The sequence below is a fragment of the Corapipo altera genome, unplaced genomic scaffold, assembly GCF_003945725.1.
Source record: "Corapipo altera isolate COAL_440 unplaced genomic scaffold, ASM394572v1 343, whole genome shotgun sequence".
Lineage (NCBI taxonomy): Eukaryota > Metazoa > Chordata > Aves > Passeriformes > Pipridae > Corapipo > Corapipo altera.
In genome coordinates this window covers 5,165,955-5,179,175 of record NW_020884913.1, presented here as the reverse complement: position 1 = coordinate 5,179,175, position 13,221 = coordinate 5,165,955, and the positions used below count along the sequence as shown (strand labels likewise).

Sequence of the window (13,221 nt, the reverse complement as noted above, 5' to 3'; positions counted from 1 at the left end):
CCCTGACTGTGTTCTTAGCTTGGCTTTGGTGTGCCAAGGGATAGAGAACTCCAGCATTTCCATAGCACGGCACCAGTACAGCATTTGGCCCTTGATATATATTTCTCTTTAACATCTGTCTTTCCTTTTCACTGCGGTTTTTATTACCAGACACATTCAGATTTAAGTAAACACAGCTCAGGAGTAGAGGGCTGGGAGGTCCTTGTGGTGCATTGAGACCAACGGGGTGGGATGGGATGTCTGGGGCTGATTGGGGTGAAGGCATGGGCTGGTTTGCAGGGGAACGGGATCCATCCTGCTTCCCTGAGGGTCTCCTCTGGGATGTCTCAGGGCAAAAATCAGCCCTGCAAAGGAAACGCAGTGCTGTGCCAGTGCTCACTGGCTGGGATAGAGGTGTCTTGGTGGGGCTGCTCTCTTCTCTCAAAGTTATCCCCCTTGTTCCCCAAGGCTGTGCACAGGGGAGATCAGACTGCTCCCCTTCATTTGTTGTCATTTATGTATAATTTAGAGTGGGGGTTAGTTATACTCTAATTGAGTTTCATGTGTCACAGCACGTCTCAAACAGAAAATAAAATATTTAACAACCTCCACTGGTAATAAAGATTCACATTTGCCTCGTTCTGGTTCCCAGTACATGAATATTCCGCACCACGCTCCACAGGTATTAACTTCATTCAGATTTCTCCCTGGTTATGCAATATAACAGTAATGACAGATAGAAGCCAGAGCTTAAAAAAAATTATAATCAAAACCAACAACAACAAACCAGTTTGATGCCATTAACTCCCCTCTGTTGGTTAGGGGAGCACTAATATATTCTGTTTCATTGCTGGCTCCTCTGTGCGTGCAAGTGCCTTGTGCCCACTCTGCACTGTGGGTGGGAGCTGCCCCAGTCACACCAGTATGGGCAGGAATCGGGGCAGGAGAAGGGCAGGAGTAGATCCAGGGAGGGAAGCATCTGAGACTCGACTCTTGGAGGGCAAAGACTGAATGGAGCCTGGTTTGGGCTGAAGTAAAGCTGGGATTGTGCCCATGCTGTGTTGCTGTTTGAGTGGGAATACACGTGGGGTTGGACACAGACTAAAGCATGACTGGCCCATGCTGGGGCCAGGTCAGGGCAGTCACAGCCAGGCACTAAGGTGGTGAAACGGGACAGAGTCATGGTGGGAGGAAGCCCTGGGTGATTTTTGGGTGGTGGCTGGTACCCATGAGGATGAGCTGGGTCAGTCCCACATTAGAAGGACCTGGGTACTGTGGGAGAGTGGCTTTAGGGGCAGGACTCAGGACTCACTGTGTTGAGGGTGACCAAGTGCCATGTCCAGGTCTGGTGTGCTGGGGCTTGCCCAGGCCTGTTCTGGGGGAGATGAAGCCATTTGGGAAACAGCCAGGTTCAGGCTTTCCCATGCAACAACTCCCACGCTGCCTTCTGTACCATTTTTTAAGGTAGATCCAGGCTTCTTGAGCTCTGGCATAGGGGCAAAGTGGAGGCAGGAACAGGCCTTGATCCTATTGATGCCCTATGCCTTGCTGTGGGGCTGCTGGGAGCCTGGTGTGGAGCACCTGCCAGTCCTTTGCCTCATCTTTGTGTGGTCTGAGGACTTGGGCTGCTGCTCAGAGAGCTCCCATGGGGAAGACTGGAGCCACAAACTGTTTAAAGGCTGCTTTACAACCACCAAACTCAGTATCCTGAGAAAAGGGGAGTCAGGAGGACATACTGGGCTGGTACCAGTGTGCAGAGCATGAGAAGTGGCATGGGGCTAGCACTGGGCTGCCCTGGTATTATGGGGCTTCACAGTACCACATTCACTCATGCCCTAGCTCCCTGCACCCCATAGGGCAGCCAGATCCCTGTGGGCTCTGCCCCTATCCCGTGCTGACAGCCCTGACCCACCGGATCTGGCACCTCCTGAATCTTTTCTTGGCCCTGTTGGCTCTGGCTGTGTGTGCTCATGAAGGGCTGGGCAGCCCCCAACCAAGCGGTGACCTTGACAGCCCACAGTGCCACGGGGCGGGTTAAAACCCCAGCAGCAAGCTGCTCACGTTGCCCGCAGATTCGTTAAGGTAATTACAATTCATGCCAGACGAAGGCCACAGACAAGGCTGCGTGATCCAGCTAAAACGTGTTGAACTGGCTAAAAGCATCCCGGGTGCCACCACCACCTCCACAGCGGCACAGCGAGGAGCGGCTGGAGCCGGGCAGGGGAGGGGACAACACGGAGCGGCGGGCACGTAGCTCATACCCAGAGTCACCTACCACCCAGGGTCACCGCGCTGCTCTGCCACCTCTCCTCGCTGGCTCCTTGCACACCCACACACGCACAGCCCGTGCAGGCACAGCTGCCTCGGGAGGGGCCGGGCTCGGCAGAGAGCTGTTGCCTGGGTTCCCTCGCATCACGATGATGTTGTGAGCTGCTGAAAATTCAAAGTGCTGTTTTAATTATGTGCCGTGAGGAGAGCAGCCTCGATCTTGGAAGGAGGCTAACGGCGGGACCGCCAGGATATTTTCAATGGCAGAAACCCAGAATCCCTCTCAGTGTATGTTTAAAAGGGAAAAACGTCAGGTTTGCCCATGAAATAATAACTAATAACCTATAAACAATGACATCACCGTCCACCTCGCTGCTGGGGAAGTGATTTAGAGACGCCTTGCTTATGTGAAACGAGAACATCTGCTCTCTGCTGGAAAGAGGAGGAAGATCTCCTCATCAGCATTAAATTTAAATGAGCCAGTCCTCATTTCCACACTTCTGCAGTGCTCGGCTTCTGCAAGAGGGTGACTGGGGAGCACAGGCTTTGACGGGGGCTCAATAAGCCCTTCTCCCTCCCTAGCTTTCTAAAAGTGTCAAAATTGGACTTCTCAATCCAACGAGGCTCCCTGGGTGTGTATGGACACATCATGGCCCCATAAGCAGCCAGGTGGGATTGGATCTCCCCTTGCCCCAGTGCTTTTTTCAGCATCTCATCCCAGCAGAGCCACCCATGTCTCATCTCCCATGGGAGGATGATGAGATGCACCTCGATGTCCCCATGGCTGGGACAAAGAAGTCCAGGTGCTCTTGGTGATTTAGAAATTGCTTTAGGATGAAAGGAGGCCAGGATGAGCCCACCCCAGCATACTGCAGTGGGTACCCACCCCCCAGCTTGGGCACCTTTGTTTGCAGCACCTGCAGCTGCCCGACTGCCCTGCTCCCCATCAGCCACCCTCATCACAACCTGCCAGCGGGCTTCAGCGTGCTCCACATTATTTTTAATTATATTTTACTTTAAAGGGCTATTAATTACAAAGATTTCCCAGCAGAGGCCTTATATGGAAAAAAAATAAGAAGGAAAGGGGTAAAAAAAGAAAACCCTTTCCACACCAAGGGTTGTTATGGGTGAGCTGGAATATGAATAATATTCAAAAGGGTTAAGCAGCAAAGGAGCAAAGTGTGGGGTGCAGAAGGGCACTCAGCTGTGCTCCCAGGTCATGGCCGAGATCCTTTGTGAGTGCAGAGCTCCCTCCCTGGAGCAAGGGCAGCTATCCCAGCCACCTCAGCCATCCCAGATGTCCCATTTGTCCCAGCCTGCAGGCGCCAGCTCAGGGCCTCACTCACTGGGGTGGGATGCTTGGTGGGATGCAGGGCACAAGCTCATGAGGCAGCATCCTGCTATCTTGGCCCCGGGATACTTGGCCCTTGGCCCCTGCAGACCCCGGGTTAAAGCCCCACTCTCCCTCCTGTCCTGACCCCTCTCCTCCCAGTCCCCTGAGGGACGTGTTTCTCCGTCCCCCTGCCCTTGCTGCTGTTCACTGCTCCTTGGAGAACAGGAGACATTTGTGCCATGTCAGTCGGTCACTGCTATCAGTGCCATGTGCTTGTTTAATATTCATTTATTTTTAAAGCCATTTGGGTCATTTTCTCCCCAGCTGGAGGGGGAAGCTGCTGTTTTAGGACAGGAGCAGGGGTGTGGATGGTGTGGTGCTCTCCTGATCTCCCGTCCAGGGTTGGGAATTTGGGGACAGCGTTGGCCTCTTTGGGGTGGGACTGTGAACCCCCTCCTCACAGCAGCACAGCCCTTGCAGGGGGGTTTAATGAGTTTGACCTTCACCACATGGGCTCAGCTGATGTGTGGTGGGAGAGCTCGCTGGATAAAAACTTCACTAGGGCAAATTGTGGTTTATTTTTTAAAATACAGGCCAAGATCTGTTTTGCTCATGCCTGGCCACCAACACCAGGAGCTACTGACCTCTCCCTGACCTCTCCCCCTCCCATGTCCACCTTTTCTCAATTAGCAATTTGCTCAATTGCTCAGCAGGTGCCAATCCAGTTCCTGCCTTCTCCTCACCAGCCCCGGGGGAGGAGGGTGTTTGGAGGTGCTGGTGGAGCTCTGGGGTGAAGGTGTCCTTTGGCTGGAGCTCCAGAACACTCAGATAAGGCCCTAGGCGGAATTGTCGTGATGAGACCTCTTGGTGTTGTGCTTTTGTGCCAGGGAGGGGGTGGTGATCTGCTCGAGTGCCTCTGGCTATAGTTGGGATCCTGGATGGAGAAAAGGGGGCTGCTTTTCCCGAGCCTGGAGTCACTGTGTGGGCAGAGGGGTGACTTGTGGATGTGCTGCTTTTATTTGGAAGTTTTTTTGTGGCAAACCTGAAGGTGCTGAGGGAAATCTTGGAGTCCTGATCCCTGCTGAGCTCAGGACTGAACTCCACAGCCTGTCCTCAGGCGTTCCCCTGGCTCTGCCCTTCCCCTTGCCTGGCTCTCGTCTCTGACGCCTTTTTGGCACCTTGTACCCTTCTTGAGACTACCCTGATCTCTGGCAATGCCTTCCTGGGGTGCTGGAAGTGCTTTCTGCCGTGCTGGGGCCGAGATGGGCGCGCTCGGGAGCAGCACGTGGTGCTCGCCGGCATCCCGATGCTCGGCGGAGCTGGCGGCAGCAGCGCTCGGGGACCCGGGGCCCGGCAACAAGCATCTCATTTCCCTCTTGTCTCTTCCTGTCAGACAAGATTTGAAGATTCAATTAGAGTGGGAGCGCTGATAGCGGCGGGGCTGGCGTGCTGCTCGCACCCCGCGCTCGGGCTGCTTGGGAACCCGATGGAAGCCAAAAACAATGCAAGGAGAAGGGGGTGGGGGGGAAAGGAGGGTATTGAAAAGGGATGGCGAAGAGCCTGGGAGGAAAAAAAAAAAGGCAAGAAATGCAGATTTGAGGGAGTTGAGAGATGGTTTAGAGCATAAGTCTTATGAGGAGCAGCTGAGAGAGCTGGGGCTGGTTTATCCTGGAGAAAAGGAGGTTCAGGCAAGGTTCATCGCTTGCTACAGCTGAAAGGAGGTTGTAGCCAGGTGAGGGTTGGTCTCTTCTCCTAAGTAACAAGCAACAGGACAAAAGGAAACAGCCTTGAGTTCTGCCAGGGGAAGATTAGATTGGATATTAAGAAAAATTTCTTCACTGAAAGAGTGGTCAAGCATTGGAACAGGCTGCTCAGAGAAGTGGTGGAGTCACCATCCCTGGAGGGATTTAACAGACGTGTGGATGTGACACTTAGGGACATGGTTTGGCGGTGGCCTTGGCAGTGCTGGGTTAACAGCTGGACTCGATGATCTTGGAGATTTTTTTCAACTTAAACTATTCTACGATTCTGTGGTTGGAGCTCAGGGATGTGCTCCAGCCCCCCGTGCTGCAGAGTGGTGTCTGCTCGGGAGAGGGGTCTGAGGGCAGCACCAGGCTGAGATGAGAGAGACCTGCTCGGTGGAGTGAGTCTGGGTGTCAGGGGCAGGACTTGCTCACCCAAAACCTCATCCTGCAGAGCTGGGTCTCCAGACCAGCAACAAGAGCAAGCTGAGAGCTGGGTTGAGGCTTGGTGTCCCATGGGAGAGCAAGGCAGAGCCTCCCCAGTGCATCGGACAGGGACCTGCCTTGACCTTGGCTGGATTTCAGTTGGGTTTATTTCCCCTGAGGAAGGGAGCTGTGATAAATGCAAGAGGGTATGGAACAGGATGGTGCTGGGTCCTTGTGTGCTGTCTGGGGGTGGGGTGGGGGCTGCCTTTGTGGGGCTGATGGATCTTTGTGCCTTTTGAGGGTCAGAGACAGGATGTGGACACTGAAACACCCAAACTGCCCAACCAGGATATTCTTGAAAGGACGCTCCCCTCCCCTCTCCGTGTTCTGTGGAGGTAATAGAGGTTGTAAAGGAAAATGCAAATTTTTAAAAGACGGTGGGGCAGACAGATTTTTATTATAAATTATATTTTTACTACAAATTATATTCTGAGCCCCAGAGCTGAAACCCTGGGTTCAGCTCAGCTCTTGCAAAGTCAGGAGAATGAGCCGCACCGGTGCTACAGCCGCGAGCAACTCAGCCCTTGCAGACGAAGCAGTTCCCAAAACTCGGGCCGTGCTCAGGCGTGGATTGATTGTGTACCAAAAAGTCAAGGTGCAAACATTGATCATGCAGAAAAGTGCTGGTCATCAGCCAACAATAAGCATTCCCCAGCCTAAATTATTAATTCCTTTATGCACGCCAAGCGGATCGCGCTGGTCGTGTACCTCCCCTTGCACAGTGGTTGCGCTTCGTGCCGTAGTATATTTTCCCTCCAACAACTTGTCTGGCTCTTCGCTTAATAAAGATTGAGAGAGACAATAAAAACATTCATTAAAGAGGAAAAAAATAAAAGATGAAGCCCTGCTTGTAGCCTCTAGCAGTTGGTTTCATTAAGCAATTGCTTCTCCCAAAGCCTCCCTGGGTGGTTCCCGGTGCTGGTACCCAGCCCTGGGTTTTGGGGATGCAGCACAGGGCTGGGAAGCCCTGGGATGCTTGGCTGAAGGCCACAGAATCAATGGAGTAACTAGGAAGGGCAAGAAAGTGTCTGGGTGATGAAAAAGGGAATTAGCAAAATGAGCTCTTGGGGGGAAAAGCAGCTGTTTGGATGGGGTTATGCAGGGTTAAGATGCTATTTTGTGCTGTGTGGAACATCGGGCTGGTCTCCCGCTCCTCCCAGATCCTCCACTGCTGTTCAAAGAGGGGAAAGTGTTCTTTCAGCTGTGAGTACTGAGGATAGGAGCATCCCAGCAGGACTGTGTCAGGGCTGGGGTCGTGAGAAGCAGCCAGGGCACCAGGGGAGCAGGGGCTGCAAGGGGCTGGGTTTGGTGGGTGTCTCTGCTGTAGCTGTGTCAGCTGAAATGCCATAGATGGTGTTTCTCAGGGCGTTAATTCACTGATGGGGCAGCCAGGAGCCCCCATGCACAGTAAGGGCTCTGATCCCACAGCACTCACTGTCACTGGTGGGGTGGGGGAGCAGGGATGGAGAGGACTTGCTGCTGTCAAAATGCTCATCAACAGCACTTGAGACTGTGAATTGGTCGTGGGAGGCCTGTTCTGCCCCCGAACTGTGACATCCGAAACGAAATGTGCGTTTTTCTCTCCGGTTCCAAGGCATGAGAAGAGCTTTGGATCTTGTTGCGATTTATCACTCAGCCCCGAGCCAGATGCCTATATGGGTTCCATCTACGGCTCCCAGAACTGATAGAAATATTATCCTGCCTTATTAAAATCACCCACAGCTACTGCAGCTGTATGTCAACAGCAAAACAAATAGTGACTGGTTCCCATCGGGTTGGAGCCTCTCTGCTGAGACTGCCTTCCCTCCTCCTCCTGCCAAAGTGGTTACAGATGTAGGCTTTTCCCGTTGCAGCTCCGAGCAGCTCCTGTACGGCCGATTCCAAATCCCATTACCACGCCGGAGCCGTCTTTGTTGAGCATCAGCTCCGCTAACGCTCCCCCTGATGTGAAATATTGCTCACAGTGCTTTTCCTAGAAGTACTGCTAAGGAGGAGAGTGCAGTGCTGTGCTACCCCAAAAGACCCCCTGAATAGGGTGGGGAGAGAAGATCAAGAGGGCTGTGCTGGGATGAAAGCAGGGCTGCCTCCTCCTCCTCCTCAGGTGTCCCTGCCAGGAGTCTGCTGAGTAATTTGCTGTGCATTGCATCTGCTGTTGAGGGCATAACTGATGATGCAGTGCATGAGTCCCTTTCCTCTTGCTCCTCCAAAACCACCACAGCCCTAAAATTCCTGCTACCACCCAACCTGTCCCTGGCTCACCCCCATTCCTCTCTCCTGTGCTATCTTTGGTATAATTAGGAGGCCAGGACTGTGCATGTGAGGTGACTGTGACCTCATTAGTTTCTTATGCTGTATTGAAATTTCTACTCATTTGCATCCCAAATCCCTAAATGTGCAGCCCTGGTCTCCAGGGTCACTTTTAGCTGCTTTCCATCCTTCTCACCAAGGCTCCAGGCTGGAGCTGTGTTCCCTCTTCTCAACAGATTGCTCCACTTCTGTCTGGAAGCTGAATGAACCCCCCTCAAACAAGCTCCCTTGTTTGAGGAAGACAAATTCCTGGTCTAACCTGGGCAGATGGGAAGGGCTCCCTGGGGAGATGTCCTGGTCTGGGGCAGTGCTGGGAGGGGGCTTCTGGTTTAACTCCTCTGCCCACCCAAGTGAGATGGGGGGTGACAAACACCCCGGCTGGGCTGTGACAGGCTTTGGACTCTCACCCCTCTGAGATCCACAACCAAGATCACTCTTCCCTAGCAAGAGCATCTTTTTAGTTTAGTGTTTGCTGATGCCAAAATCCTGTTAGACTGGTGGTACTGGCTTGATCCTCCTGATGTCTGGGTGCTTCACTTGAAATTTAGAGGATATATGGCTCTGTCAAGCCTTTCTTCTTTTTCTGTCCTAGTTGGAGGGAGAATACTATTGGAGATGGGAAGGTTTGCATTGTCTCTCCTGTGTGATGTTGGATCCCTTTATAGGGCAGGTATCTTCTAAAGCAAAATGCTTTCAGTTCTCACAACAAGCATAATTCTTGAAAATGTATGCAATAAACAAAACGAGCCAAATGTAATTAAAATGGAGACAGCATATAATCTGGTAACCCACTTAGAGGCTCAAAGCTTCAGCTTTTAAAAAATGTTTGCTCCAAATCCATTTAAATAAACAGACCAGCACACAAAGGCTCTCTGTACATTATCAGGATACAAAGAGAATCGGATCAAAAGCAGCTGTGACCAGGCTGTACATATGTAGCGAGGAAATTGCTTGATCTAAGACTGCACCTTGTACATGCAAATGTGTTTGTGGACCTTCCTGGGAATTGTATTTGTACTACAGCTGAGCTGTCGGGCTGTGCCGTGCCAGGGGGCAAAGGCTGGTGTGTGCCCCACCACAGGAGGGTTGGCTGGGGAATGAGGGAGCTCTGGGTGTGCTGGTGTGTCCGCTTGCTTTGGCTGGAGCAGGGAGAGGCCAAGGACCAGCTGAGCCTGCCCTTTCCATGGGTGCACACACTGCATCTGGTGGGGGGGAGGGGGGAATTGCTCAGAAACCTGTGAAAGAAATGGGAGTCCCTGTTCTTATCACCTGTGTCACAGGCCCTCCGCTCGCCTGGTGTCACACGTGCCATGTGCTGTCTCACTTGTGTCCCTCTGGGCTTGCAGGAGGGTCTCCTGGCCCCGGGGGTGCTGTGGGGATTGCATCTCCTCCTCTGCCTGGACACCATCTCTCAGCTCTGCAGCAGAACCCGGCTGGCCTTGAAGTTTTGCCAATAGCCATGTGATTTGTCTCGGGCTGGACAGCACAAGCTGTGAATCCAAGATCGAGTATGCTCCCAGGCCAGCAGCATTTGGCCAAGAGAAGGCCTTTTGGGTCAGACAGGAGCATCTGCCTGTTGTTCTTGCAGGTGGTTTGGACTAGCTGGAGCTCTTGGCATATATAGATGTAAATATGATGCGGGGGGCTACTGGGGAAGGGTGAGAAAGCTGTTTCCAAGGTGGCAAAAAATTTTAAGCATTTAAAAGCAGGGTTCTGGCTCAGCCTGGGGACATCTGCACTCAAAATGAGGATTGCCGGCTGAAAATCTGTTACTCTGGTTCCGCTGGAGGAAGGTCTCTGGCTCGGCGTGCCGTGCCCCCTGCTCGGGCCGTGTGTCCCCCCTCCCCGGGGATGCTGGCGGCACGGTCCCCGCCGCCGGGGCCGGCTCCCACCGCGGCCGGGACTCGCACCGGCAGAGGGAGCTCCGGCCGCGTCCTCCGAGCAGGGGGGACCGGGGGGGACCCGCTGCTCCCGCGGTTGGGGGATGGCGGGTTCCCCTCGCCTTCTCGGGGCCGGCTCCCCCTGAGAGCTGCTGGCCGAGATCGTGTCCCCACGCAGCGTAGGGGCGACCGGCTCCTGACGGGGTGGCCCCTCGCAAGGGGCTGGGGATTGTGACCCACATGCGCCGAGCCCAACAGCACAGTCTTCGCTCGCAAGCGGTGGGGGTCGGGGCGGGGGGCAGCGGGGCGAGGGTCTTGGGCAGGGTTTGGGCGGCACACGGGAGGGCTCTGTACCGGCTCCTGCTGCCCTCGGCACCTTGGCCCTGGCGGGCCTCGCTCGCCTGCGGCTTTTTCCTCCCTATCTCTTCGTCCCCCGCCCCATCTCTTCTTCCTTGCCTCTCACCGGCTTCCCCCTCTCCCGGTGCTGCAGTGTCCCACCGGGGGCTGCCTCCGCCTAACGCAGCGCGGGGCTTTCCCACTCCTCCCCGCCCCCGGCGCTGCAGGTCCCCGTTCTCCCTCCGGATTTCCCCGCAGGGCAGGGGGTGCCCGGGCCCGACCCCCGCCGGGTGCGCCCCGTCCATCCCCGCCGGGGACCGTCCTGCCCGTCCAGCTGTGCCGCCGGGACGGACACCCCCGGCAGCCAATGGGGAGGAGCGGAGGGGCCGGGGGGGAGCCCCCATTGGCGGCGGGGGGAGGAGGAGCCGGGACTTGAAGTTGGAGTGAGGGATCCAGCTGTGCGGGAGCGCTCGGATCGGCGCGGCCGCCGCGGGAGCATCCTCCGCCCGTCCCCGCGGTGCCGGGCAGCATCCCCCGCTCCCGGGCAGATGCTGGGGCGCGGAGGGGGCAGGCAGAGCCGCTAAGGCGGCCCGCCCCGCGGGTGGGGGCCAGCAGCCGGCAGCGGGGGCCGCCCCGCCGCCGCCTCCCTGCCCGCGGCTCGCCCGGCTCGGGCCCCCGGAGGCACGGCGAGGAGGAGCTACGGAGCCCGCAGACGGCAGGGCAGGGCGAGGGGGGCGGCCCGGCCCCGGCCCCGGCGGGGGGCGAGGCAGCGGCTCGCCCGGCCATGCCACCCCGGCGCTGAAGCCGCCCCGCCGCAGCCCCCAGCCCCCCGGCCCCGCCATGGCCGCGCCCCTCTAGGCGTCCCACCGGCTCGCCCCGCGTCGCCCCGGCTCCCCCGGGGCCGCCGGCCGGAGGATGGACGAGGATGGACCGCGAGCGGCCGAGGAGGATCCGGAGCCGGGCAGAGCCAAGACTTTCATCCGCCTTAATGACCTGTCCGGGGCCGGGGGCCGCCCGGGGCCGGGGGACAGGGAGGCGGGCAGCGGCGACTCAGAGGCGGAGGCGCTGCCCTACCCGGCGCTGGCCCCCGTCGTCTTCTTCTACCTGAGCCAGGAGAGCCGGCCGCGGAGCTGGTGCCTCCGGCTGGTCTGTAACCCGTATCCTTTGCAGGTGTTCGGCGGCGAGGTAAGCCCCGCGGGGCCCCCCCACCCTCGGAGCGCCGGGCAGGGCGGGACGCACCTCCCGTCTGGAGCCCGCCGGGTGATGGGGAAGGAGCGGGGGTTTGGGAGGACCCGTCACCCGCCGTCCCCGGGAGAGCGGGGGGCACCCGGCGGCGCTCGCCCCCTCCCCCGTGCTCTCCCGGGAAGTTTTTCCGGACTGTTGCAGGGGCTCGGCGGTCCCTGTCGGGGTGCGGGGCTGAAGAGGGAGCTGTGCGGGGCTCCCCTCCTGCAGAACTCCCCTCCCCCGGCCGCCCCGCCGCGATGCCGCCGCTCCCGCTGGCTCTGTCGCTCCGCTCCACGGGGAGTCGGAGCAGGAGCTGCGGGCGGCCCGTCCTTCCCCGGGGATCGGCAGCTTCTGGTCCCGCTCCCCTGACACACCGAGCGACCCTAATATCGAGCACCCCGCCTTGCAGACCCGTCCTTCCTCCCTGACCCCGTTTCTCTCCCATCTCCGGTCCCTTCCTCGAGGGTTTGGAGGGGGGGTGCAATCTGAGGGGAGGTAGAGGTGTGTGTGGCGTTGGGTTGCTGCCTAGATCCAGGTCCCTAAATAATTCAGGGTGTTCAAGGCCGCTCGAAGGGGCTCTGCAGTCCCCCGGGGGGTGTTCCTTGCTTGAAGGTGTCGGGGCAAGCTGGGGGTCACGGTCCCTGGGTGTGCGTGGGCCAAGGGCAACTGTTTGTCAGGTCCTGGGGTGAGCTGTGCCTCCCCAAAAGCTTCTGGTCTCCTTCTAAACTCCCTATCTGTTCCAGCACAGACTCTGAGTCTGAGCCGCTTTAGTCAAGTTTAAGCTTTCAAAAGAAGGGGGAAAAAAATTAAACAGAGGAGACAATAGAAAAATTTCTTCTTGCCACACTCTTTAAAGCCTCCCTTGGAGTTGAGTTGCAACCAGCACACAGTTCGTAGCATTCCAAGTATTTTACCATCCCCAAACTCCAGTTCCATTATGGAACGGAATGAAATAAAGCGCAGCGCTGTGGCTTCCAGCAGGGGCTGGTGCGGGAGAGGCAGCGCTGCCCGGGAAGTTACCGGGTCCGTGCTGCGCTGCCGGCGCGAAAGGCAGGCGAGCAGGTCTGGGCAGCAACCCCACATCTGGAGGGGGAGAGGCTGTGCAGTAGCGGGGAGGACATGTTACATGGTATAGAGGGCCAGAATAGCCTGTGCGAGTCCTCCCCCACTCCTGGTGTTCGGGAACTGTTAGGAATTACATCTCCGCTGAGGTCGGTGTGCCTGGGAAGAGCAGTGAGGGTCTGCTGGAGTTGTGGATATTGTTTTATTTGAGCTTCAGCAATGATTTCACTGGTAAACAGGCTGCCTTCTTTCCTAAAATGTCCCCCAGGAGGGAAAAAAACTAAGATTTCTCTTCCTAGTCATGAATACTCCCAGCAGTTTCCCCCCAAATCGCTTTCGCACCAGCTAAAGCACTTCAAAGCTGCGTTTATTTAAACATCTTAGAAATCTTGCAACTTTGTGAAGCCTTCTGTTTTGGAAAGAAATATTAACGACAGACGACAGACTGCAAGTCAGTGTGCTCTTGTTGCCTACTATGACTAATATTATTTATGAATGCTGGTTTAAATATGTTTCCAAGTCTCTCTGTTCTTTTTTTTTTTCTTTAATTTTTAATCTTTGTAATGATGTTTTGAATCTGGTGTCAACACCTGCATGGTTTTAG

The 13,221-nt window shown here is 56.1% G+C and overlaps 1 protein-coding gene across 19 annotated transcripts in view; it reads left to right on the top strand.

Moving 5' to 3' along the window:
* Positions 1-11,157: 11,157 nt before the first annotated feature.
* The window catches only part of CACNA1G (calcium voltage-gated channel subunit alpha1 G), a 145,896-nt gene continuing 143,832 nt past the window's right edge, over positions 11,158-13,221 (top strand). For 18 of the 19 annotated variants that reach the window (XM_027654370.1, XM_027654364.1, XM_027654366.1 and 15 more), the window contains exon 1: positions 11,158-11,488. In XM_027654370.1, the coding sequence (XP_027510171.1) occupies positions 11,247-11,488 (242 nt within the window). In that variant the 5' untranslated portion in view covers positions 11,158-11,246. The remainder of the gene's footprint in view (positions 11,489-13,221) is intronic. The other variant, XM_027654355.1, reaches the window with a different exon arrangement.